Source organism: Ranitomeya imitator, chromosome 1 (genome assembly GCF_032444005.1).
Source record: "Ranitomeya imitator isolate aRanImi1 chromosome 1, aRanImi1.pri, whole genome shotgun sequence".
Taxonomy (NCBI): domain Eukaryota; kingdom Metazoa; phylum Chordata; class Amphibia; order Anura; family Dendrobatidae; genus Ranitomeya; species Ranitomeya imitator.
This window is the reverse complement of record NC_091282.1, coordinates 242,644,027-242,667,768: the sequence shown is the minus strand read 5'-3', so window position 1 is coordinate 242,667,768 and position 23,742 is coordinate 242,644,027. Positions and strand designations below refer to the sequence as shown.

Genomic DNA, 23,742 nt, shown 5'->3' with positions numbered 1-23,742 from the left:
ACTGTTTAGACACATCAAGGGCTCTCCAAAAGCAACATGGCGTCCGATCTCAATTCCAGCCAATTCTGCGTTGAAAAAGTAAAACAGTGCTCCTTCCCTTCCGAGCTCTCCCGTGTGCCCAAACAGGGGTTTACCCCAACATATGGGGTATCAGCGTACTCGGGACAAATTGGACAACAACTTTTGGTGTCCAATTTCTCCTGTTACCCTTGGGAAAATACAAAACTGGGGGCTAAAAAATAATTTTTGTGGAAAAAAAAAATATATATATATTTTCACGGCTCTGCATTATAAACTGTAGAGAAACACTTGGGGGTTCAAAGCTCTCAACAAATCTAGATAAGTTTATTAGGGGGTTTAATTTCCAAAATGGTGTCACATGTGGGGGGTTTCAATGTTTCGGCACATCAGGGGCTCTCCAAACACAACATAGTGTCCCATCTCAATTCCAGTCAATTTTGCATTGAAATGTCAAATGGCGCTCCTTCCCTTCCGAGCTCTGCCGTGCGCCCAAACAGTGGTTTACCCCCACATATGGGGTATCAGTGTACTCAGGACAAATTACACAAGTTTTGGGGACCAATTTCTTCTCTTGTCCTTGGGAAAATAAAAATTTGGGGTGAAAATATGTGTGTGAAAAAAATAGGATTTTTTTTATTTTTACGGCTCTACATTATAAACTTCTGTGAAGCACTTGGTGGGTCAAAGTGCTCACCACACATCTAGATACCGGTAAGTTCCTTAGGGGTCTACTTTCCAAAATGGTGTCACTCGTGGAGAGTTTCAATGTTTAGGCACATCAGGGGCTCTCCAAACGCAACATGGCGTCCCATTTCAATTCCAGTCAATTTTGCATTGAAAAGTCAAATGGTGCTCCTTCCCTTCCAAGCTCTGCCATGCGCCCAAACAGTTGTTTACCCCCACATATGGGGTATCAGTGTACTCAGGACAAATTGTACAACAACTTTTGGGGTCCATTTTCTTCCTTTACCCTTGGTAAAATAAAACAAATTGGAGCTGAGGTAAATTTTTTGTGAAAAAACAAAAAGTTAAATGTTCGTTTTTTTTTTGTTTTTTTTTAACATTCCAAAAATTCCTGTGAAACACCTGATGGGTTAATAAACTTATTGAATGTGGTTTTGAGTACCTTGAGGGGTGCAGTTTTTAGAATGGTGTCACACTTGGTTATTTTCTATCATATAGACCCCTCAAAATGACTTCAAATGTGATGTAGTCCCTAAAAAAAAAAAAAATGGTGTTGTAAAAATGAGAAATTGCTAATCAACTTTTAACCCTTATAACTCCCTAACAAAAAAAATGTTGGGTCCAAAATTGTGCTGATATAAAGTAGACATGTGGGAAATGTTACTTATTAAGTATTTTGTGTGACATATCTCTGTGATTTAAGGGCATAAAAACTCAAAGTTGGAAAATTTGCGAAATTTACAAAATTTTTGCTAAATTTACGTTTTCACAAATAAACGCAGGTGATATCAAAGAAATTTTACCACTATCATGAAGTACAATATGTCACGAGAAAATGTCAGAATCATCAAGATCCGTTGAAGCGTTCCAGAGTTATCACCTCATAAAGGGACAGTGGTCAGAATTGCAAAAATTGTCCCGGTCATTAACGTGCAAACCACCCTTGGGGGTTAAGGGGTTAAATAATGCTGCTCTGTCCCTGGTGCATGGGATTTGGCTTTGACAAAACCATATTGATACAGTCGTGCAGATTGAATGCATTTTTAATGCATTCCTGTGCGTTTTCTACCTGCGGATTTTCCGCATCTAATGCAAGTCTATGGGGATAATCCGCACAGAAAACTCAAGTGTACGCGAAAAATAAAAATCGACATGCTGCAGATGTGAAGCACGCACTGTAGCTCAGTTTACACCAAGTAAAAAAAAGCCCAGTGGGAATGAGATTTCTATACATCCCATCCACTTTGCAGGACCTGTAAGATACTGTGTTTTAGATGCAATAAAAATATGCAGTGTCAGACTCATCGTGGGCACACAGCCTAAAATGAACAAAAATGAAATAAAATAAAAAACAATGACCATGACGGCAAGTCGTTTTACATTGCGGAGGTTCCTTCTTTCTGAGCTTCTTTTAATTACTACAAGTCTTTAAACACATGAAGCAGTAAAAAGAAGAAGTCATCAGTACATTTCTGTAGCATCTCCTGCTGACAAGACGCTCACACTAATATTATATATATATATATATATATTATGGAAAAAAAGAAAAAAATAAGACGACGCATACTTTTCTTGAAAACAAATATGCAGATTTGGCGGTGTTTAAAATATGCAATGGGTTAATTCCCCTGCAACTGAATGGTCATAGGAAAACTAGCCCATATACTGTAACTACATAGAGCTTGAAGAAATCCCAATCTATGGAATGTCGAAATTCAGCCGCAGCAAGTTTTACAATAAAATTGCCATGTTTGGACCTTGTTCCATGACTGCACCAAGCAACAGTGGGCAATAAAGTGCCTCTACATGGCACAAGCTGCAGAGAGTCTCAAGTAGGCTCCTGTCACACAGATTTTTACTATCAGTCGCAATCCATCGAATTTGGAAAAAAAAAAACAGATCCAGCGACTGATGCTGCCGGATCTGTTTTCTCATAGCCTTGTATTAGCGACGGATTGCCTCATGTTTCATCCGTTGTTCACCGGATCCATCGAAAAAATTGCTTGTCCAGCGGCTGGAGACGACAGACAAAGTAACGGGACAGCGACGGATTCCGTTTATTTGGGTTTTTTTTAACTGAGCATGCCCTCATCCAATTAGCCAGATCCGCTAGTCGGATCCATTGAAAAGACGAAACCAATGCATTTTTCACAATCTGCGATGGATCCATCGAGCCAACAGATTGTGACTGTCAGCAAAAAACTGATGTGTGAAAGGGGCCTTAGGCCTCAACCAGACATCAGGGTTTGTTCCCATACAGAAAAAAAAAATATGTAAGCGTCATCAGTGTTTTGGTTCCGTGATTTCATCAGTGTTCGGTCAGTTCCCCCCCCCCCCCCCCCCCCCCCAATCAATGATTTTCACAAAGCTTTTCTTACCTATGACAATGTAATCACGGACAGCATACTGATTGCACACTGACGCCATCCGTGTGCTGTTTGTGATTGTCATTGACCCATAGACTGGTATTGGTGACTCATCTGTGATGCCAGTAAAACACCAACATGTCTCCGTGATTTTTGCAGGGAAACACGATCCGCAAAACATGTGACATTTGAAAGGCACCATAGACTACAATGGTAGTACGTGTTCTATCTGTGAAAACTGCCCGCCTGAATGAGGCCTTAGGGCCGGTTCACCCATAATGAATGTGAAACAATTAGTAGCATAGCCACAAGTGTCAGGGGAAATCTGCAGCGGCAGGTCTGTGCAAATTCATGTAGACATTGCTGCCGATTTCACTGCGACATTAAAGGGGATGTACGGTCAAAACCTTTAAGTGTGCAGTCACTCTGTGTGACTACAGACTTAGGCCGGCGTCACACACAGCGTAAAACAATACGGTCCGTATATTACGGCCGTAATACGCTGAAAAGTCCCGAAAAAAGTGGTCCGTAGCTCCTCCGTAGGCAGGGTGTGTCAGCGTTTTTTGCGCATGGCATCCTCCGTATGTAATCCGTATGGCATCCGTACTGCGTGGTTTTCTCGCAGGCTAGCAAAACCAACATACCGCTATAGAAGTGATCCATGTGTCCCAAAAAGAAGAAAATATATATATATCAGTAGACACATATATTAGAGAGAAAAGCCGGTAATTCAGTGCGGTGTACAGTAAAATCACACTGACAGCTTACAGTAGAATAGGTAGAATAAATGTGTACACATAGAATAGGTATATATATATATATATGTCAGTGAGACACATATATGTATATATTAATATTTATTCCAGCGCCATACAGCTTGAAAGCCGGTAATTCAATTACCGGCTTTTTCTTTCTCCTTCCTAAAACCCGACATGATTTGAGACATGGTTTACATACAGCAAACCATGTCTTCTCTCCATTTTTTTTGCAGATTCCACACCAGGAATCTGGGAGCTTTCTAGGTAATTTCCCACGATCTATGAACAGCCAACAGAAGGCGCCTCACCGCAAATGAAGCTAAATATAGATCATTGATCTATTTTTAGCCTCATTCCCTGGGGTTTTGCAGCGAGGAGCAGCCTGCATTAGCACAGCTCCTTGCTGCAAAATGTTTTAACCCCTTCAGAAGGATTTACATCGTTGGACGTTACAGATCTGCGGAGGGTAAGTATATTGTTGGTTTATTATGTTTTTTTACTCACAGAACGAGGGTCTTCAGTGACTGGATTGGGCGTTGAATAAAATACTGCAACACCCATTGTTTTTATTTCATTAAAATAATTTTAAATAATGTGTTTGTGTTTTATTTAACCCTTCACTACAATTGGATTAATAATGGATAGGTGTCATAATTGACGCCTCTCCATTATTAATTAGGCTTAATGTCACCTTACAATAGCAAGGTGGCATTAACCCTTCATTACCCCATATCCCACCGCTACACGGGAATGGGAAGAGAGTGGCCAAGTGCCAGAATAGGCGCATCTTACAGATGTGCCTTTTCTGGGGTGGCTGGGGGCAGATATTTTTAGCCAGGGGGGGGCCAATAACCGTGGACCCTCTCCAGGCTATTAATATCTGCCCTCAGTCACTGGCTTTACTACTCTGGCGGAGAAAATTGCGCGGGAGCCCACGCCAATTTTTTCCGCCATTTAACCCTTTATTTTAAGAGCTAGAACGGCCAAATTTTGCAGATACACACTACTGACATTAGTAGTGTGGAATCTGCAAAAAAAATGGAGAGAAGACATGGTTTACTGTATGTAAACCATGTCTCAAATCATGTCGGGTTTTAGGAAGGAGAAAGAAAAAGCCGGTAATTGAATTACCGGCTTTCAAGCTGTATAGCGCTGGAATAAATATTAATATATATACATATATGTGTCTCACTGACATATATATATATATATATATATATATATATATATATATATATACCTATTCTATGTGTACACATTTATTCTACCTATTGGACTGTAAGCTGTCAGTGTGATTTTACTGTACACCGCACTGAATTACCGGCTTTTCTCTCTAACACCGCTGCGTATTTCTCGCAAGTCACACTGCTTGTCCGTGTGTAATCCGTATTTTTCACGCTTCCATAGACTTTCATTGGCGTATTTCTTGCGCAGTACGGTGACAAACGCAGCATGCTGCGATTTTGTACGGCCGTAGAAAGCCGTATAATACTGATCAGTAAAATACGGCAAATAGGAGCAGGGGCATAGAGAATAATTGTGCCGTATTTTTTGCGAGTTTTACGGACGTAGATTCTGCGCTCTTACGTCCGTAAAACTCGCAAGTGTGACGCCGGCCTTATGAGTCCCCCGATGGCATGCACTGTGCGGGCGGGGATTCACCGGTTTCAGACCTGGGAACGGAGGGTATGTATGAGTTAAAAGGGGGTGTGGCTTCGCTCTACTTACATTTGTATGCAGTGAGGCCGCGCCCTCTAGTCAGCCGCGCCCTCTAGTCAGCCGCGCCCTCTAGTCAGCCGCGCCCTCTAGTCAGCCGCGCCCTCTAGTCAGCCGCGCCCTCTAGTCAGCCGCGCCCTCTAGTCAGCCGCGCCCTCTAGTCAGCCGCGCCCTCTAGTCAGCCGCGCCCTCTAGTCAGCCGCGCCCTCTAGTCAGCCGCGCCCTCTAGTCATCTACGTCACTGGTTGGGTACAGCCTCGGCTCAATACAAGTGTATGGAACGAGGCCACGCCCACTGGCCTGGGGTATGTATAACGCATACATACCCCCCCATTCCCGGGTCTGAAACCAGTGAATCCCCGCAGCGCATAGTGCATGCCATCGGTCGATTCAAGAGTCTGTAGTCACACAGAGTGACTGCACTTATTGGTTTTGACCAGACGTCTTTAAGCATATAAAAAAATAAAGAAATAAAATTAAAAAAAAAAAATAACACATACACCCCTCTTGTTTAGCCTGCAGTCACTTGCTATGGAGGTCACATGGGACAAAACATGTACCGAGATGTACAAAGATTGCTGTGGAATATTGTTTGCAACAAGATGAATTTCATTTTTGCTGTTCTGTGTTGGTTACTTATCTGAGGCTGTGTGCACACGTTGCAATTTTTTCGCGTTTTTTTCGCTGTTTTTCCCGTTAAAACGCTATAAAATCGCAAAAAAATGCATACAATAAGCATCCCATCATTTAAAATGAATTCTGCATGTTTTGTGCACATGATGCGTTTTTTTCCGCGAAAAAAACGCATCGTGGTAAAAACCGCAGCATGTTCATTAATTTTGCGGGTTTTTTTGCGGATTTCCCACTCCAAAATGCATTGGGAAGTGTCCGGAAAAAAAAGCAGCAAAATCGCGGCAAAAACGCATGCAGTTTTCTTGCAGAAAATGTCCGGTTTTTCTCAGGAATTTTCTGCGAGAAATCCTGAACGTGTGCACATAGCCTTACACTGGTTATGTATACACAACCCCCTTGCTCCTAGCATTGACATTGTCAATGCAGTCCTCCTAATCATTGCTCCTGAACTGTGTGCTTTTCAAAGTCCTTGTTATATTCATATGTAAATAAAGGGATAGGGTACCGTCACACTATACGATTTACCTACGATCACGACCAGCGATACGACCTGGCCGTGATCGTTGGTAAGTCGTAGTGTGGTCGCTGGGGAGCTGTCACACAGACGGCTCTCCAGCGACCAACGATGCCGAGGTCCCCGGGTAACCAGGGTAAACATCGAGTTACTAAGCGCAGGACCGCGCTTAGTAACCCGATGTTTACCCTGGTTACCAGCGTAAAAAAAAAAAAAAAAAAAAAAAAAAACACTTCATACTTACATTCCGGTGTCTGTCCCTTGCCGTCTGCTTCCCGCACTCACTGACTGCCGGCCGTAAAGTGAAAGCAGAGCACAGCGGTGACGTCACTGCTGTGCTCTGCTTTCACTTTACGGCCGGCAGTCAGTGAGTGCGGGAAGCAGACGGCAAGGGACCTGACGGACACCGGAATGTAAGTATGTACTGTTTGCTTTTTTTTACATTTACGCTGGTAACCAGGGTAAACATCGGGTTACTAAGCGCGGTCCTGCGCTTAGTAACCCGATGTTTACCCTGGTTACCAGCGAACGCATCGCTAGATCGGTGTCACACACACCGATCTAGCGATGACAGCGGGAGATCCAGCGACGAAAGAAAGTTCCAAACGATCTGCTACGACGTACGATTCTCAGCAGGATCCCTGATCGCTGCTGCGTGTCAGACACAGCGATATCGTATGGATATCGCTGGAACGTCACGAATTGTACCGTCGTAGCGATCAAAATGGCAGTGTGTGACGGTACCCTTAGTGTGGATCAAGAACAAACACTGACTGGTCCTTTAATGTATAGAAACTGAATGAAGCTGCTGGCTAGAACTATCACTCAAAGAGGAAACCTGCCTCCCAAGTAATCAGGAAGTAAGAAGACTAGCATGCTATGACATGATTGAGAGACAAGGCAAGAATACCTTTAAAGGGAAGGTGCCATCAAAAAAAAAAATTTTCCCAGCGATTGAAAAAATTAAAAGAATTAATGTTTAAATTTTCTTAAATATTATAATTTGTTTATAATTTAGTAAAATATTAAAAGTAATTTTAAAAGGTTTGGCATTTCCAGTAGGGGGAGCAGCTAATGAAATTTGACAGAAACTTAGTGTACAACTAGCTCACATTACTGCACTGCAGTAATTATGGACGGAGTCTGCTGACATGGCTGTGAACACAGTGAGAAGCCATTTTGTTAGTGACTGCAGAGTTATACTGACAAGTAGACAGTCATTGAGGATGGCAGGCAGCAAGGATTCTGGGAGATATGTGGTGGAGGGAGCAGGGTGACAGCAGCACAGAGTATTTCAGGAGAGCAGTGTGCTGGTCTATAGGGGCCCCTTGTTTGGTGCACTGAGAAGCCAGGGATTGTACATAGGGCGCTGTCTTTTATACACATGGATGGACCGTCTGCTTCACAGAAATCCAGGAAACATTTCTGCGGATTGCATGCAAAGTCTGGATCAGAACAAGCCATCAAAGACCCCATTCCCCTCCTCAGATCCTGTCTTCTCCATCCTGTCCTGGTGACGTGTGAAAGCGAGGTGACAGGCGCAGTCCGGGATGACGCTGGGAAGGAAATGTAGCCATATAGTAACGATAGAAATGAGCCGCCTCTTCAGCTGCCTCACCAGCCTTCCCCTGACTGCACCTAACTGGAGATCATGCTGCCCCCTCTATTACCCCAGACCCGCGTGCAGGTGCTCAGCCAGAACCACCCTAGAATGGGTCCGATTTCTGAAGACAATACTGCCAGTGTTCTCACATATTACCGCCATATAGATCACACATAATACCGCCATATAGATCACACATAATACCGCCATATAGATCACATGTAACGGGGGAGAGGAGTGCATAGGAGAGGATTAGATACACGGCCCAGCAGTTAGTATCACACATAGGAGGATTAGATACACAGCTCAGCAGTCCGTTTCACACCGGATAGTATTAGATACACAACTCAGTCAGTATCACACAGGATAGGATTAGAAACACGGCTCAGCAGTCAGAATCACACAGGGGAGGATTAGATACACGTCTAAGCAAAGTATCACACAGGAGAGGATTAGATACACGGCTCAGCATATAGTAACACACAGAATAGGATTAGATACACGGCTCAGCACACTGTATCCCACAGGAGAGGATTAGATAGACGTCTCAGCACAGTATCACACAGGGTAGGATTAGATACACGGCTCGGCAGACAGTATCACACAGGGTAGGATTAGATACATGGCTTAACAGGCAGCATCACAGGAGGGGATTAGATACACAGCTCAGTCAGTATCACAAAGGGTTGGATTAGATACACGGCTCGGCATACAGTAACACACAGAATAGGATTAGATACACGGCTCAGCACACAGTATTCCACAGGAGAGGATTAGATACACGTCTCAGCACAGTAACACACATGGGAGGAGATACACTGCTCAGAGTCAGCATCACACAGGATAGGATTAGGTTACCTCTCCCCCTCCCCTGCCGATATTACTTCACTGCTGCCGACGCTGCTCCTTTCTCCCTCCTGTGCCATCCTTGGTCTTCTCCTATAACAGCAGGGCTCTCAAGTAGAGCTCACAGATGATCTGTGAGCTCCAGAAAGATGGCGCCGATCTCCTGCCTCTGCTGTGGTGTGGACGGCCCAGGGGGTATGATCTGGTCACAGCAGGGAGCAGCTCAATGCAAAGTATAGGGTCGGATGCCGACCGCAGATATCTATGCCCAGGGCTGCCTTATGCAGAGTGTAAGTGTCGTGCAGCTACACTTACACTCCTGCAAATCAAAATGGCAGCGCCAAATGGCTGAAAAAATAATTAATAATAACAAAATATTAAAGTTAAAAAAAAATGAATATAAACAATCATTTTTAATACAAAAAATAAAATGTGGCACCTTCCCTTTAAGTCCAGAACACAGTCTTTAGTTTTGGATTTAGCCATAGACCGTGTGCACAATACGGTCACCTCATTTACAAATCTTAGAGTGAGGCTATGCTTTTAAGAAATAAAACTGTTAGAAGAATTTAGAGACCTCTCCACCAGCCTGTGATTGAGCACGCTCTTGTTCCCGGTCAATACCATTGTAATAAAAAACGCCTGAACTGAACATGCGGTATATGTTGCACTAGGGCAGGAAAGTCAATGGTAACTGAAATGAATGGACATAATCTTACATTTTTTTGTACTGTATTTTGCACAAGGTTTAGGTTACATGAACAGGAATTACAGCAAAACTGCCGTTACAGACTTTGTCATTCTAGAGAAATTATAATTAACCTTGGGACTAACTCAACCGTAACAAAAAATAAAAGGTTATAGGGGTAGCGATCAAATACAACTTACAACCTTTACAATAAGGGAACGATTGCTGGGGGGCTGCCGTTTGTTTTGAAAGGTGCAGTGGTCGAGAATGATCCTCACCGATCCTTCATTCATAGGGACAGTGAGAATTCTTGACCACTGCCCCTTTCAGAACAGATGTCAGACCCCACAGCAACCGTTACCTTATCGACAGAGTACAGATATCCTGTGGATCCTGTAACAGAGGAAGCCAAGCACCATAATCATCGAGCAGGTCAGATACTTACTGCAGATCCCAGGATATGGAATAGCTGTGATTGTGGCACATCCCCTTTAATTTTACATTTATGTGTATGAGGGTCTCATAATAGCCTCCTGACAAAATGTATGGTGAAAGTTAGATTATGTCTAGAGATAAACTAGTGCATGGTGCTACACTTTTGTGATCATTGCAATGAATAGGAGATTGCCCATCTGAGTGAGGACACAATATCAAGCCAGGACAAGCGGCTGGACATAACATGGATGCTAGAATGAGGCAGCACTATGCTAATCTGAAAGAGGCCTTAACAAAACAACTGAGTGCCTATGGTCCACGAGGATACATCTTTATATCATCTATACTACACGTATATGCACGGTCTCATTTAATAATAGGTCTCCTCACATCTTAAAAGGAAAGTCCCATTGTCGGCACTTGTGACATGTGCACAGAAAAGGAGTACTCGTGCTTGACAAAGGCAGAAGAATGGCTGGACAATCCTCCAGCAAGTTCAGAGAAATGCAACATTTGCCATGTATACATTATAGTTCCACCTCTGGTAGCGAGTGAGGTTATGTCAGATTCCGGGTAGATCTGGAGACAAGTGTGTTTTGCGCCAGCACTGCCACCCCTATAGACTCTTAAGGCCCCTTCACATTAAGCGACGCTGCAGCGATACCGACAACGATCCGGATCGCTGCAGCGTCGCTGTTTGGTCGCTGGAGAGCTGTCACACAGACCGCTCTCCAGAAACCAACGATGCCGGCAACCAGGGTAAACATCGGGTAACTAAGCGCAGGGCCGCGCTTAGTAACCCGATGTTTACCCTGGTTACCATCCTAAAAGTAAAAAAAAAAAAAAACACTACATACTTACCTACCGCCGTCTGTCCTCCAGCGCTGCGCTCTGCTTCTCTGCACTCCTCCTGTACTGGCTGTGAGCCGGAAAGCAGAGCGGTGACGTCACCGCTCTGCTTTCCGGCTCACAGCCAGTGCAGGAGGAGTGCAGAGCACAGCGCTGGAGGACAGACAGCGTTAGGTAAGTATCTAGTGTTTGTTTTTTTTTACTTTTAGCATGGTAACCAGGGTAAATATCGGGTTACTAAGCGCGGCCCTGCGCTTAGTTACCCGATGTTTACCCTGGTTACCAGTGAAGACATCGCTGGATCGGTGTCACACACGCCGATCCAGCGATGTCAGTAGGAGTCCAGCGACGAAATAAAGTTCTGGACTTTATTCAGCGACCAACGATCTCCCAGCAGGGGCCTGATCGTTGGTCGCTGTCACACATAACGATTTCATTAACGATATCGTTGCTACGTCACAAATAGCAACGATATCGTTAACAATATCGTTATGTGTGAAGGTACCTTTACTAAATAGGAGTGTGAAGACAGCATTGTACCTTAATTAACCAGAGGACTATTTTAGCAAGCCAAAAAGAATAGACTTCTCTTTATGTTGACTTTTGAATTCATGTGGTCAAGAAAACAGTCTTTTGCTTAGGTAAGCGTGTAATATTGACTTGTAAGTTGCCATTTGATGGAACATATTGTGCTCTCATCCTTGATAACTAGAGATGTTTACCGATATGCTAATTATGCATTGGGTAGGCCAGATAGTTTGTTGACTTCGAAAACAGGAGGAAGAAAAAAAATATACAAATAAATTAAATAATCAAGTAATGCTACTTGATCTCATCTCCATTCTTACCCTTTATGTAAATGATGGACTGAAGGACACTTGTTAAACATAAAAAGAGGTGATATGCCTCTTTGAGACAGAGAGAGCCAGAGATTCAGCCAAGACATCCAAACATTCAGGGATTCTACAGGACTGCAGCCAATACATCATGGCTCCATCATGAGGGACACAGATTCATTATTCTACAGGATGATGGCTTAAGTGAATTCAGCCCCGGCTGGAAAACAGGTCTGCTCCATCAACCATCGCTGAACCATGGATACGTTTGGAGAAAGCCAGGATTGGGACCCACAGGTTGCCTAACTCCATGGAGATATTCAGAGAAGCCAGGTTGTGACCCTCGAGTCAACTGGCCTTGTACCTCAATGGACTGTCATCTTCCTAAGCTTGTTGTTACCGACTCACTGTGCGCGTGCCACAAATAGGGTAGTCAACCCTGGAAGCTCTGAAGTAACAGCTGACATCCTGGTGAGTCAGTGGAAGGCCGGGATCACACTTGCGAGAAACTCGAATGAGCCTCGCATCTCAATACCCGGCACTGCCGTCGGCACTCGGGACCAGAACGTGCGGATGCATGTATTTCTATGCAGCTGAGCGCTCCGGTCCGAGTTCCGGGTATTGAGATGCGAGACTCGTGAGAGTTTCTGGCAAGTGTGATCCCAGCCGAAGGGGGAGACTCTGTAATGTGCACCATCTTGGCTTATTTTGCTGGGACTGTTCTTCCTGTTATCTGCCTGTTTTGTGGTTCAATAAAGTATTGCAGTTTTACCCTCACCCTGTGTTTGTCCGAGTAGTGTTATGCCCACATTAAAAGAGCGGGCGGGACAATCCCTGGCCCATGCAGCTCCGGCTAGCAGACAGGGGCGCCTGCCGACCACCGTGTCTCCACAAAGAGGCTTCATTTTTAATGCATTATGCAGGGGACGGAGCTCAGCTGACATGATTGACGATGATGGGGGGGGGGGCTGATAAGATTCTGTTATGGGTCAAACATGCTGTACTAAGTTGTCTGGTAAAAATAATAAAATCTGCAACAAAGTCTCCAACACAGATGTAAAGAGAACCTGAAAACCTCCCAACATTGTGACATATTATCCCTGCTCTTCACTAGCTTTCCATGAAGCACTATTCTTCCTTGCCTGAACTTTCGATGAGGGCTCCGAAACCTACAGCAGTGCGAACAGGGCCAAGCAAACAATGGGATTATGCAGACAGTGGCTGGAAATATCATTCATCTGGTTAAATGCAGAATACATACGTGGATAATTTACATGACGTCTCACCACAGTCTGTAGGCTACAAAAAGTTATCTGTGACCAATTTAGAAAAGTTGTTTGCCATTTTTTCCATTTCATTTAAAGGGAACCAGACGCTAATTTTATGGCTTAAAAACCATGCTCATCACCTTTTAAGTCATGTAAATGAGGTTTAACCAAACCCTCTGAAAAAGTGATTTCTAGGTGTCCAGGGCTGCATATAAATTGTGAGGTCCGGTCCCATGGGCCAACCCAGATAGCGATCAGCACCACCCCCGTCCCTTCAAATGCCACCTCTTCTATCCAGAAGAAAGTGGGCGACGCCTCTACATCATCCATACCATGCTGCAAGTCTCACGCTGGCACAGTGGAATATTAGTGGAATAAGCATGATGGCTTATAAATAGTGATGAGCGCAAGTGCTTGTTACTCGAGTTTGCCCAGGATGCTCAGGTATGCACAGAGTATCGCGGGTGCCCGAGTGAGATGTTCGACGCTCGCGGCCACGTGTCTCACGACTGTTAGCCACAAAACATGCGGTGATTGCCGGTGTTTGTCAGGCAATACCCGCATGTTTTATTGTTGTCTAAAAGCTGCGAAACATGCAGCCACAGGCACTCCAACATGTCAGTCGGTGCATACCAGAGCACCCTAGGCAAACCCGAGTAACGAGCACTTGGGCTCATCAATATTTATAAGCCAAAAATATGGTGACAGGTTCCCTTTAACGTATACAGCTATCATGAAGCAAATACACATGTGGAATCACATGCTGGTAATAATCTTTCCTTTATGATTTTCCATTTTGTTTGGATTTTTTTTACCCTCTTCTGTCACAGGCTCAAAAAAATTGCATGTACTGTTTGCATACACATCGGGAGAGGACATGTCTCGGGGGCCCATGTGCACGGATGTGGCATATATTTACCCATGTCCTGGTATGTCATGGGTGCATTTTCCCAGACACGCGCTCTACAGACTATCCTAGCGCCGAGATCCTAATGATCTCATCCTGACAGAGTCGGAGCCTGACAACCTGGACAGATGCCGTGCATTACAACAGACGGAGGATGACTATTATGAGTGCTCATCATTAGGAGCAGAGGGAGAAGAGCACCTGCTCTCTGAGCCCAGCGAGATCAGTACAAAGGCCTGAACCACTGCAAAAATCCATGTGCAGCGATTCCTGGACAAAGGCTCATTGGGACGCATCTCCGGTGGGAGCTGGGCTGGGTGTGGAAGGGAACAGCCAGCTATGGTGGGAGCACTCATGTAGTCTGTGGCAGATCACAGCCAGGCATCACAACTCATTGTAACAGTTGTAGCAGATGAACTACCAGTGATGATACATTTCTATTTGGAAGACATCATAAAACCATAATAAACAATTATACTGTCAGCTCCCCGCCAGGTGTCATCATGCTGCCTAATACTGATGAGCTGCGATGGGTGCAGGGGCGTACATATCACTGGTGCAGCCACACAGGGGCCCCATAGGTAAGGGGCCACTATCCCCTCCAGGAGCCTCATACATTGTCCTGTCTGTGTGATGGGTGCAGGGGCGTACATATCTCTGGTGCAGCCACACAGGGGCCCCATAGGTAAGGGGCCACTATCCCCTCCAGGAGCCTCATACATTGTCCTGCCTGTGTGATGGGTGCAGGGGCGTACATATCACTGGTGCAGCCACACAGGGGCCCCAGAGGTAAGGGGCCACTATCCCCTCCAGGAGCCTCATACACTGTCCTGCCTGTGTGATGGGTGCAGGGGCGGACATATCTCTGGTGCAGCCACACAGGGGCCCCATAGGTAAGGGGCCACTATCCCCTCCAGGAGCCCCATACACTGTCCTGCCTGTGTGATGGGTGCAGGGGCGTACATATCTCTAGTGCAGCCACACAGGGGCCCCAGAGGTAAGGGGCCACTATCCCCTCCAGGAGCCTCATACATTGTCCTGTCTGTGTGATGGGTGCAGGGGCGGACATATCTCTGGTGCAGCCACACAGGGGCCCCATAGGTAAGGGGCCACTATCCCCTCCAGGAGCATCATACATTGTCCTGTCTGTGTGATGGGTGCAGGGGCGTACATATCACTGGTGCAGCCACACAGGGGCCCCAGAGGTAAGGGGCCACTATCCCCTCCAGGAGCCCCATACACTGTCCTGCCTGTGTGATAGGTGCAGGGGCGGACATATCTCTGGTGCAGCCACACAAAGGCCCCATAGGTAAGGGGCCACTATCCCCTCCAGGAGCCCCATACACTGTCCTGCCTGTGTGATGGGTGCAGGGGCGTACATATCTCTAGTGCAGCCACACAGGGGCCCCAGAGGTAAGGGGCCACTATCCCCTCCAGGAGCCTCATACACTGTCCTGCCTGATGGGTGCAGGGGCGTACATATCACTGGTGCAGCCACACAGGGGCCCCAGAGGTAAGGGGCCACTATCCCCTCCAGGAGCCCCATACACTGTCCTGCCTGTGTGATAGGTGCAGGGGCGGACATATCTCTGGTGCAGCCACACAGGGGCCCCATAGGTAAGGGGCCACTATCCCCTCCAGGAGCCCCATACACTGTCCTGCCTGTGTGATGGGTGCAGGGGCGTACATATCTCTAGTGCAGCCACACAGGGGCCCCAGAGGTAAGGGGCCACTATCCCCTCCAGGAGCCCCATACACTGTCCTGCCTGTGTGATGGGTGCAGGGGCGTACATATCTCTAGTGCAGCCACACAGGGGCCCCATAGGTAAGGGGCCACTATCCCCTCCAGGAGCCCCATACACTGTCCTGCCTGTGTGATGGGTGCAGGGGCGTACATATCTCTAGTGCAGCCACACAGGGGCCCCAGAGGTAAGGGGCCACTATCCCCTCCAGGAGCCTCATACATTGTCCTGTCTGTGTGATGGGTGCAGGGGCGTACATATCACTGGTGCAGCCACACAGGGGCCCCAGAGGTAAGGGGCCACTATCCCCTCCAGGAGCCTCATACACTGTCCTGCCTGATGGGTGCAGGGGCGTACATATCACTGGTGCAGCCACACAGGGGCCCCAGAGGTAAGGGGCCACTATCCCCTCCAGGAGCCTCATACACTGTCCTGCCTGATGGGTGCAGGGGCGTACATATCACTGGTGCAGCCACACAGGGGCCCCAGAGGTAAGGGGCCACTATCCCCTCCAGGAGCCTCATACATTGTCCTGTCTGTGTGATCGGTGCAGGGGCGTACATATCACTGGTGCAGCCACACAGGGGCCCCAGAGGTAAGGGGCCACTATCCCCTCCAGGAGCCTCATACACTGTCCTGCCTGTGTGATGGGTGCAGGGGCGTACATATCACTGGTGCAGCCACACAGGGGCCCCAGAGGTAAGGGGCCACTATCCCCTCCAGGAGCCTCATACACTGTCCTGCCTGTGTGATGGGTGCAGGGGCGTACATATCTCTGGTGCAGCCACACAGGGGCCCCATAGGTAAGGGGCCACTATCCCCTCCAGGAGCCCCATACACTGTCCTGCCTGTGTGATCGGTGCAGGGGCGTACATATCTCTAGTGCAGCCACACAGGGGCCCCAGAGGTAAGGGGCCACTATCCCCTCCAGGAGCCTCATACACTGTCCTGCCTGTGTGATCGGTGCAGGGGCGTACATATCTCTAGTGCAGCCACACAGGGGCCCCAGAGGTAAGGGGCCACTATCCCCTCCAGGAGCCTCATACATTGTCCTGTCTGTGTGATCGGTGCAGGGGCGTACATATCACTGGTGCAGCCACACAGGGGCCCCAGAGGTAAGGGGCCACTATCCCCTCCAGGAGCCTCATACACTGTCCTGCCTGTGTGATGGGTGCAGGGGCGTACATATCACTGGTGCAGCCACACAGGGGCCCCAGAGGTAAGGGGCCACTATCCCCTCCAGGAGCCTCATACACTGTCCTGCCTGTGTGATGGGTGCAGGGGCGTACATATCTCTGGTGCAGCCACACAGGGGCCCCATAGGTAAGGGGCCACTATCCCCTTCAGGAGCCCCATACACTGTCCTGCCTGTGTGATCGGTGCAGGGGCGTACATATCTCTAGTGCAGCCACACAGGGGCCCCAGAGGTAAGGGGCCACTATCCCCTCCAGGAGCCTCATACACTGTCCTGCCTGTGTGATCGGTGCAGGGGCGTACATATCTCTAGTGCAGCCACACAGGGGCCCCAGAGGTAAGGGGCCACTATCCCCTCCAGGAGCCTCATACATTGTCCTGTCTGTGTGATCGGTGCAGGGGCGTACATATCACTGGTGCAGCCACACAGGGGCCCCAGAGGTAAGGGGCCACTATCCCCTCCAGGAGCCTCATACACTGTCCTGCCTGTGTGATGGGTGCTCATGCAGATAACAGCCCAGTGATGACACATTCTATATCATACTACATGGATCTCAGCGGGGATTCTCCTGATCAGCCATGTGAGAGCGATATGTCGCGATCTGATCACTTCTGGCCTCCCGTGACCTGATCTCCTGAGGCCTCATGACTTACAGAAGGGGCAAAGGAGAGGTTCCAGAGGAGCAGATGTGGTCGCCAGGCCGCGTATCCGCGATATATCCCGACATACACTGTAGTCATACACATACATGGCGCAGGCGACAGTCCCCGCCACACCACACCCGCGGAGGGCGGCCTTACCTCCAGGTCCGTGTCCCCGGCCTCCGTCACCCCGATCTCGCTCGGTAGTTCGGCCAGATCGGTGACCCGTATGAGCCCGTCATGTAAAAAGATGGTCTCCTCCTTCACCGACAGCCACTGCGCCGAATCCCCGGCCGCCACCGAGCCCATGTCTGCCCTGCTGTCAGCCCGCGGGACGCTCCCTCATCCCCCAACTGTCACTGACACCCGGTGACCCGCAGCATCACACACAGCGCAGGGTGGGGCAGCCACCGCTCAGCTCCGCAGCCGGCGCCCTCCTGTGCCAGGCAGGGGGGCAAATAATGTCCTGCAAGCTAGCGGCAGTATGGGCAGAGCCCCGTATCCTCCGTACCACACACACCGGTGACCGGGAGCGCAGCAGCGGCAGCACAGCTGTCACGGAGACGCCATATTGGCTGGAGAGGCGATCCCGGCGTGCACCGCGCTGCCCGTACCTGCTGCTGCTGAGGCGTCATTAGTCATTGTGTGGGGGGTAGGTGAGGGCGCGGGGCTGGGCACGGGCACTGGCGGGGGCATTCATGGCTGTATACAATTATCCCAGCGGCTTCACTACCGGGACAGTCACTGTCACCACATACTCCCACTGTGACTGCTGGGACCCCCTAATGGCAGCTGTTATACCAGAGATCCGACCAGAGGCATGTGATGGTGCCCACTGAGAGCAATGTCATGTTTGTGAAAAATCCAGGACCCCCCAAGGCTGCAGACGCCCCCTTCCGATAACCAATTAATAACAATGTACATAAACAAATTTAATTTGAAACACAATCCAAATAATAATTTGATAGAGCAAAAAACTACCTCTAAATATGTCATATCAAAGCACATGCCCACAGAGATAAATATTGTGGAAAAAAAGAGGATCCATTGCAAAAGAATGAAAAATAATTTTATTAACTCAATTTTAAAATCTTAGAAATTCAAGCAGAGAGAACAAAAAGTGGCTGGCTGAGCAAAGGAATGAGTGCAGCCTGTGTGGAGCCTTCATATTAAAAATGGCCCTTATCCTGGCTTACACCACCCTAAATACCGTACCATGAAGCAATTTACCATAGAGATGTGGTATTTTTAAGCTTGATATAAAGTGCAAGTGCTTAATTCAGGCTATATAAAGTCACTAGATGGTGGCCCGATTCGAACGCATCGGGTATTGTAGAATATGTATGTATGTATATAGCAGCCACATAGTATACGTTAATACAGGCCACACAATATATAACAGTGGCCATGCAGTATATAACACAGCCACGTACTATATAACAGCCCACACAGTATATAGCAGCCTTGCAGTATATAGCACAGGTGACGTAGTAGATAACACCAGCCACGCAGTATATAACACTGGCCACGTAATATATAGCACAGCCCACGCAGTACATAGCAGCCACGTAGTATATAACACTGCCCACGCAGTATATAGCAGCCTTGCAGTATATAACACAGGCGACCCGAAGTATTCAGCATATTTGTCCCTCATTCTTGAAACTGCCACAGAATTTCTAAAAGTAAAGTTCTGATAGTCATGCAAGGTGGTTTCTTCAGAGTGGTCTTCAATGAAAATCTGTTCCTTGCAAATAAAAAAATTGTGCAGGATCACACAAGCTTTTACCACCTCATCAACAGTGTCAGCCTTGAGGTTGATAGCAGTCAAGAGAACTCTCCAATTTGCAGTTAAAATCCCAAAAGAGAAAAAAAAAGAATGTAGTCAGCTTACCGGTCTTCAGAGGAATCCCCAGACCTGCCAACGCCCAGCACAGATCGGGGTGAGCACCCACACCAAATAGAAACAAGAGGAGAAATGATCCAGCTGAAGGCGGAGGCGGTTCAAACTTTGTGAGACTCATGATCATGAGTAAGACTTCATAGTTGAAACGCGTTGATCGTCCTTACTAGTGTGCCAGGTGTTTGCTATGCAAAGACTGTTTTGAAGAACGCTATATTGTTTTAGTTGTCCAATAAAGTCTCACAAAGTTTGAACCGCCTCCACCTTCAGCTGGATCACTTCTCCTTTAAAATCCCAAAAGCTCCATTATTCTTCCTGCGCGTGTTAGGTGGTAATTAAAAAGTGCGTTTAGTTGGCGTCAATCCACTACTGGAGTATGGTTTCAGCAGGTGCTCAGATAGTTGAAAGGCTTCATCTCCAACACAAACAAATGACATTGGTGGCCCAGAGGTTTGACGAAGCGGTCTTGGAGGTGGAAATTCAAAGGTGTTTCCATACAGATGACCCCCATAGCAGACACTTTAACCCCTTAGCGACCGCCGATACGCCTTTTAACGGCGGCCGCTAAGGGTACTTAAACCACAGCGCCGTTAATTAACGGCGCTGTGGAAAAAGTCCATAGCGCCCCCCAGAGGCCGATTTTCTCCGGGGTCTCGGCTGCCGAGGGTAGCCGAGACCCCAGAGAACATGATTCAGGGGTTTTTTAACCCACTCCGCATTTGCGATCGCCGGTAATTAACCGTTTACCGGCGATCGCAAAAAAAAAAAGCGATCTCTTTTTAATTTCTCTGTCCTCCGATGTGATCGCACATCGGAGGACAGAGAAAAGGGGTCCCAGGTGGCCCCCCAATACTCACCTAGCTCCCCCGATGCTCCTCGTGTCTCCCGGTGGGCGCCGCCATCTTCAAAATGGCGGGCGCATGCGCAGTGCGCCTGCCGGCCGGCACCGGGAGAATCTTTGGGGTCTCGGCTGCCGGGGGTAGCCGAGACCCCAAAGAGCATGATCGGGGTCGGTATTACCGACCCCTGTTTTGCGATCGCCGGTAATTAACTGTTTACCGGCGACCGCAAAAAAAAAAAAAAAAAAAAAGTAAAGTGTAATTCTCTGTCCTCTGATGTGATCGCACATCAGAGGACAGAGACATAGGGGGATTCGGGGACCCTAGCATACTCACCTAGGTCCCTCGATCCTCTTGCTGCTCCTCCTGGCCGCCGGCAGCAGAACATGGCGGACGCATGCCCAGTGCGCCCGCCATCTGTCTCCATCTGCCGGCCGGCAGGAGAACAGCAGTTGGGGCTAAAATTAGGGGTAGGGTTAGGGGTAGGGTTAGGGGTAGAGGTAGGGTTAGCTTAGGGTTAGGTTAGGGGTAGGGTTAGGGGTAGGGTTAGGTTAGGGGTAGGGTTAGGTTAGGGGTAGGGTTAGGGGTAGGGGTAGGGTTAGGTTAGGGGTAGGGTTAGGGGTAGGTTAGGGGTAGGGTTAGGTTAGGGGTAGGGTTAGGTTAGAGGTAGGGCTAGGGTTGGGGCTAAATTTAGGGTTGGGGCTAAATTTAGGGTTAGAGTTGGGGCTAAACTTAGGGTTAGGCTTCTTTCACACTTACGTCGGTACGGGGCCGTCGCAATGCGTCGGCCCGACATACCGACGCACGTTGTGAAAATTGTGCACAACGTGGGCAGCAGCTGTAGTTTTTCAACACATCCGCTGCCCAATCTATGTCCTGGGGAGGAGGGGGCGGAGTTACGGCCACGCATGCGTGGTCAGAAATGGCGGATGCGACGTACAAAAAAACGTTTCATTGAACGTTTTTTTGTGCCGACGCTCCGCCAAAACACAACTGATCCAGTGCACGACGGACGCGACGTGTGGCCATCCGTCACGATCCATCGGCAATACAAGTCTATGGGCAAAAAACGCATCCTGCGGGCACATTTGCAGGATCCGTTTCTTGTCCAAAACGACGGATTGCGACGGAATGCCAAACGACGCAAGTGTGAAAGTAGCCCTAGGGCTAGGGTTAGGGTTGGGGCTAAAGTTAGGGCTAGGGTTGGGGCTAAAGTTAGGGTTAGAGCTGGGATTAGGGTTAGGGTTTGGATTAGGGTTCGTATTAGGGTTAGGGTTGGCATTAGGGTTACGCTTGGGATTAGGGTTAGGGTTGTGATTGGGGGTGTATTGGGATTAGGGTTAGGTTTGGGATTAGGGTTAAGGTTAGGGTTGTGATTAGGGGTGTATTGGGATTAGGGTTAAGTTTGAGGTTAGGGTTGAGATTAGGATTAGGGGTGTGTTGGATTTAGGGTTTTGATTAGGGTTATGGTTAGGGTTGACATTAGGGTTGTTTTGGGGTAAGGGTTGTGATTATGGTTAGGGTTAGTGATTAGGATTATGGATGAGGTTGGGATTAGGGTTAGGGGTGTGTTGGGGTTAGGGTTGGAGCTAGAATTGGGGGGTTTCCACTGTTTAGGTACATCAGGGGGTCTCCAAACACGACAGCCAATTTTGCGCTCAAAAAGTCAAATGGTGCTCCCTCCCTTCTGAGCTCTGCCGTGCGCCCAAACAGTGGGTTACCCCCACATATGGGACATCAGCGTACTCGGGATAAATTGGACAACAACTTCTGGGGTCCAATTTCTCTTGTTACCCTTGTGAAAATAAAAACTTGGGGGCTACAAAATCTTTTTTGTGAAAAAAAAAAATATTTTTTATTTTCACGACTCTGCATTCTAAACTTCTGTGAAGCACTTGGGCATTCAAGGTTCTCACCACACATCTAGATAAGTTCCATGGGGGGTCTAGTTTCCAAAATGGGGTCACTTGTGGAGGGTTTCTACTGGTTAGGTACATCAGGGGCTCTGCAAACGCAACATAATACCCGCAGACCATTCTATCAAAGTCTGCATTCCAAAACGGCGCTCCTTCCTTCCGAGCTCTGCCGTGCGCCCAAACAGTGGTTTACCCCCACATATGGGGTACCAGCATACTCAGGACAAATTGGACAACAACTTTTGGGGTCCAGTTTCTCTTGTTACCCTTGTGAAAATAAAAATTTGGTGGCTAAAAAATCTTTTTTGTGGAAAAAAAAAATATTTTTTATTTTCACGGCTCTGCATTATAAACTTCTGTGAAGCACTTGGGCATTCAAGGTTCTCACCACACATCTAGATAAGTTCCATGGGGGGTCTAGTTTCCAAAATGGGGTCACTTGTGGGGGATTTCTACTGTTTAGGCACATCAGGGGCTCTCCAAACGCGACATGGCGTCCGATCTCAATTCCAGCCAATTCTACATTGAAAAAGTAAAACGGCACTCTTTCTCTTCCAAGCTCTGCGGTGCGCCCAAACAGTGGTTTACCCCCACATATTGGGTATCGACGTACTCAGGAGAAATTGCACAACAACTTTTGTGGTCTAATTTCTCCTGTTACACTTGTGAAAATAAAAATTTGTGGGCAAAAAATAATTTTTGTAGAAAAAATGCAATTTTTTTTTTTCACGGCTCTACGTTATAAACTTCTGTGAAGCACATGGGGGTTCAAAGTGCTCGCCACACATCTAGATAAGTTCCTTAAGGGGTCTAGTTTCCAAAATGGTGTCACTTGTGGGGAGTTTCCACTGTTTAGGTACATCAGGGGCTCTCTAAATGTGACATGGTGTCCGATCTCAATTCCAGCCAATTCTGCATTGAAAAAGTCAAACGGCGCTCCTTCACTTCTAAGTTCTGCGGTGCGCCCTAACAGTGGTTTACCCCCACATATGGGGTATTGGCGTATTCAGGAGAAATTGCATAACAAAATTTATGGTTACATTTCTGTTTTTACACTTGTGAAAATAAAAAAAATGGTTCTGAATTAAGATGTTTGCAAAAAAAAGTTAAATGTTCATTTTTTCCTTCCACATTGTTTCAGTTCCTGTGAAGCACGTAAAGGGTTAATAAACTTCTTGAATGTGGTTTTGAGAACCTTGAGGGGTGTAGTTTTTAGAATGGTGTCACACTTCATTATTTTCTATCATATAGACCCCTCAAAATGACTTCAAATGTGATGTGGTCCCTAAAAAAAAATGGTGTTGTAAAAATGAGAAATTGCTGGTCAACTTTTAACCCTTATAACTCCCTAACAAAAAAAAATTTTGTTTCCAAAATTGTGC

At 47.3% G+C, this 23,742-nt stretch overlaps 1 protein-coding gene across 2 annotated transcripts in view; it reads right to left on the bottom strand.

Moving 5' to 3' along the window:
• The window catches only part of HECTD4 (HECT domain E3 ubiquitin protein ligase 4), a 336,354-nt gene extending 318,054 nt beyond the window's left edge, over positions 1-18,300 (bottom strand). For both annotated transcript variants that reach the window (XM_069754771.1, XM_069754778.1), the window contains exon 1: positions 17,862-18,300. In XM_069754771.1, the coding sequence (XP_069610872.1) occupies positions 17,862-18,011 (150 nt within the window). In that variant the 5' untranslated portion in view covers positions 18,012-18,300. The remainder of the gene's footprint in view (positions 1-17,861) is intronic.
• Between the last annotated feature and the right edge of the window lie 5,442 nt (positions 18,301-23,742).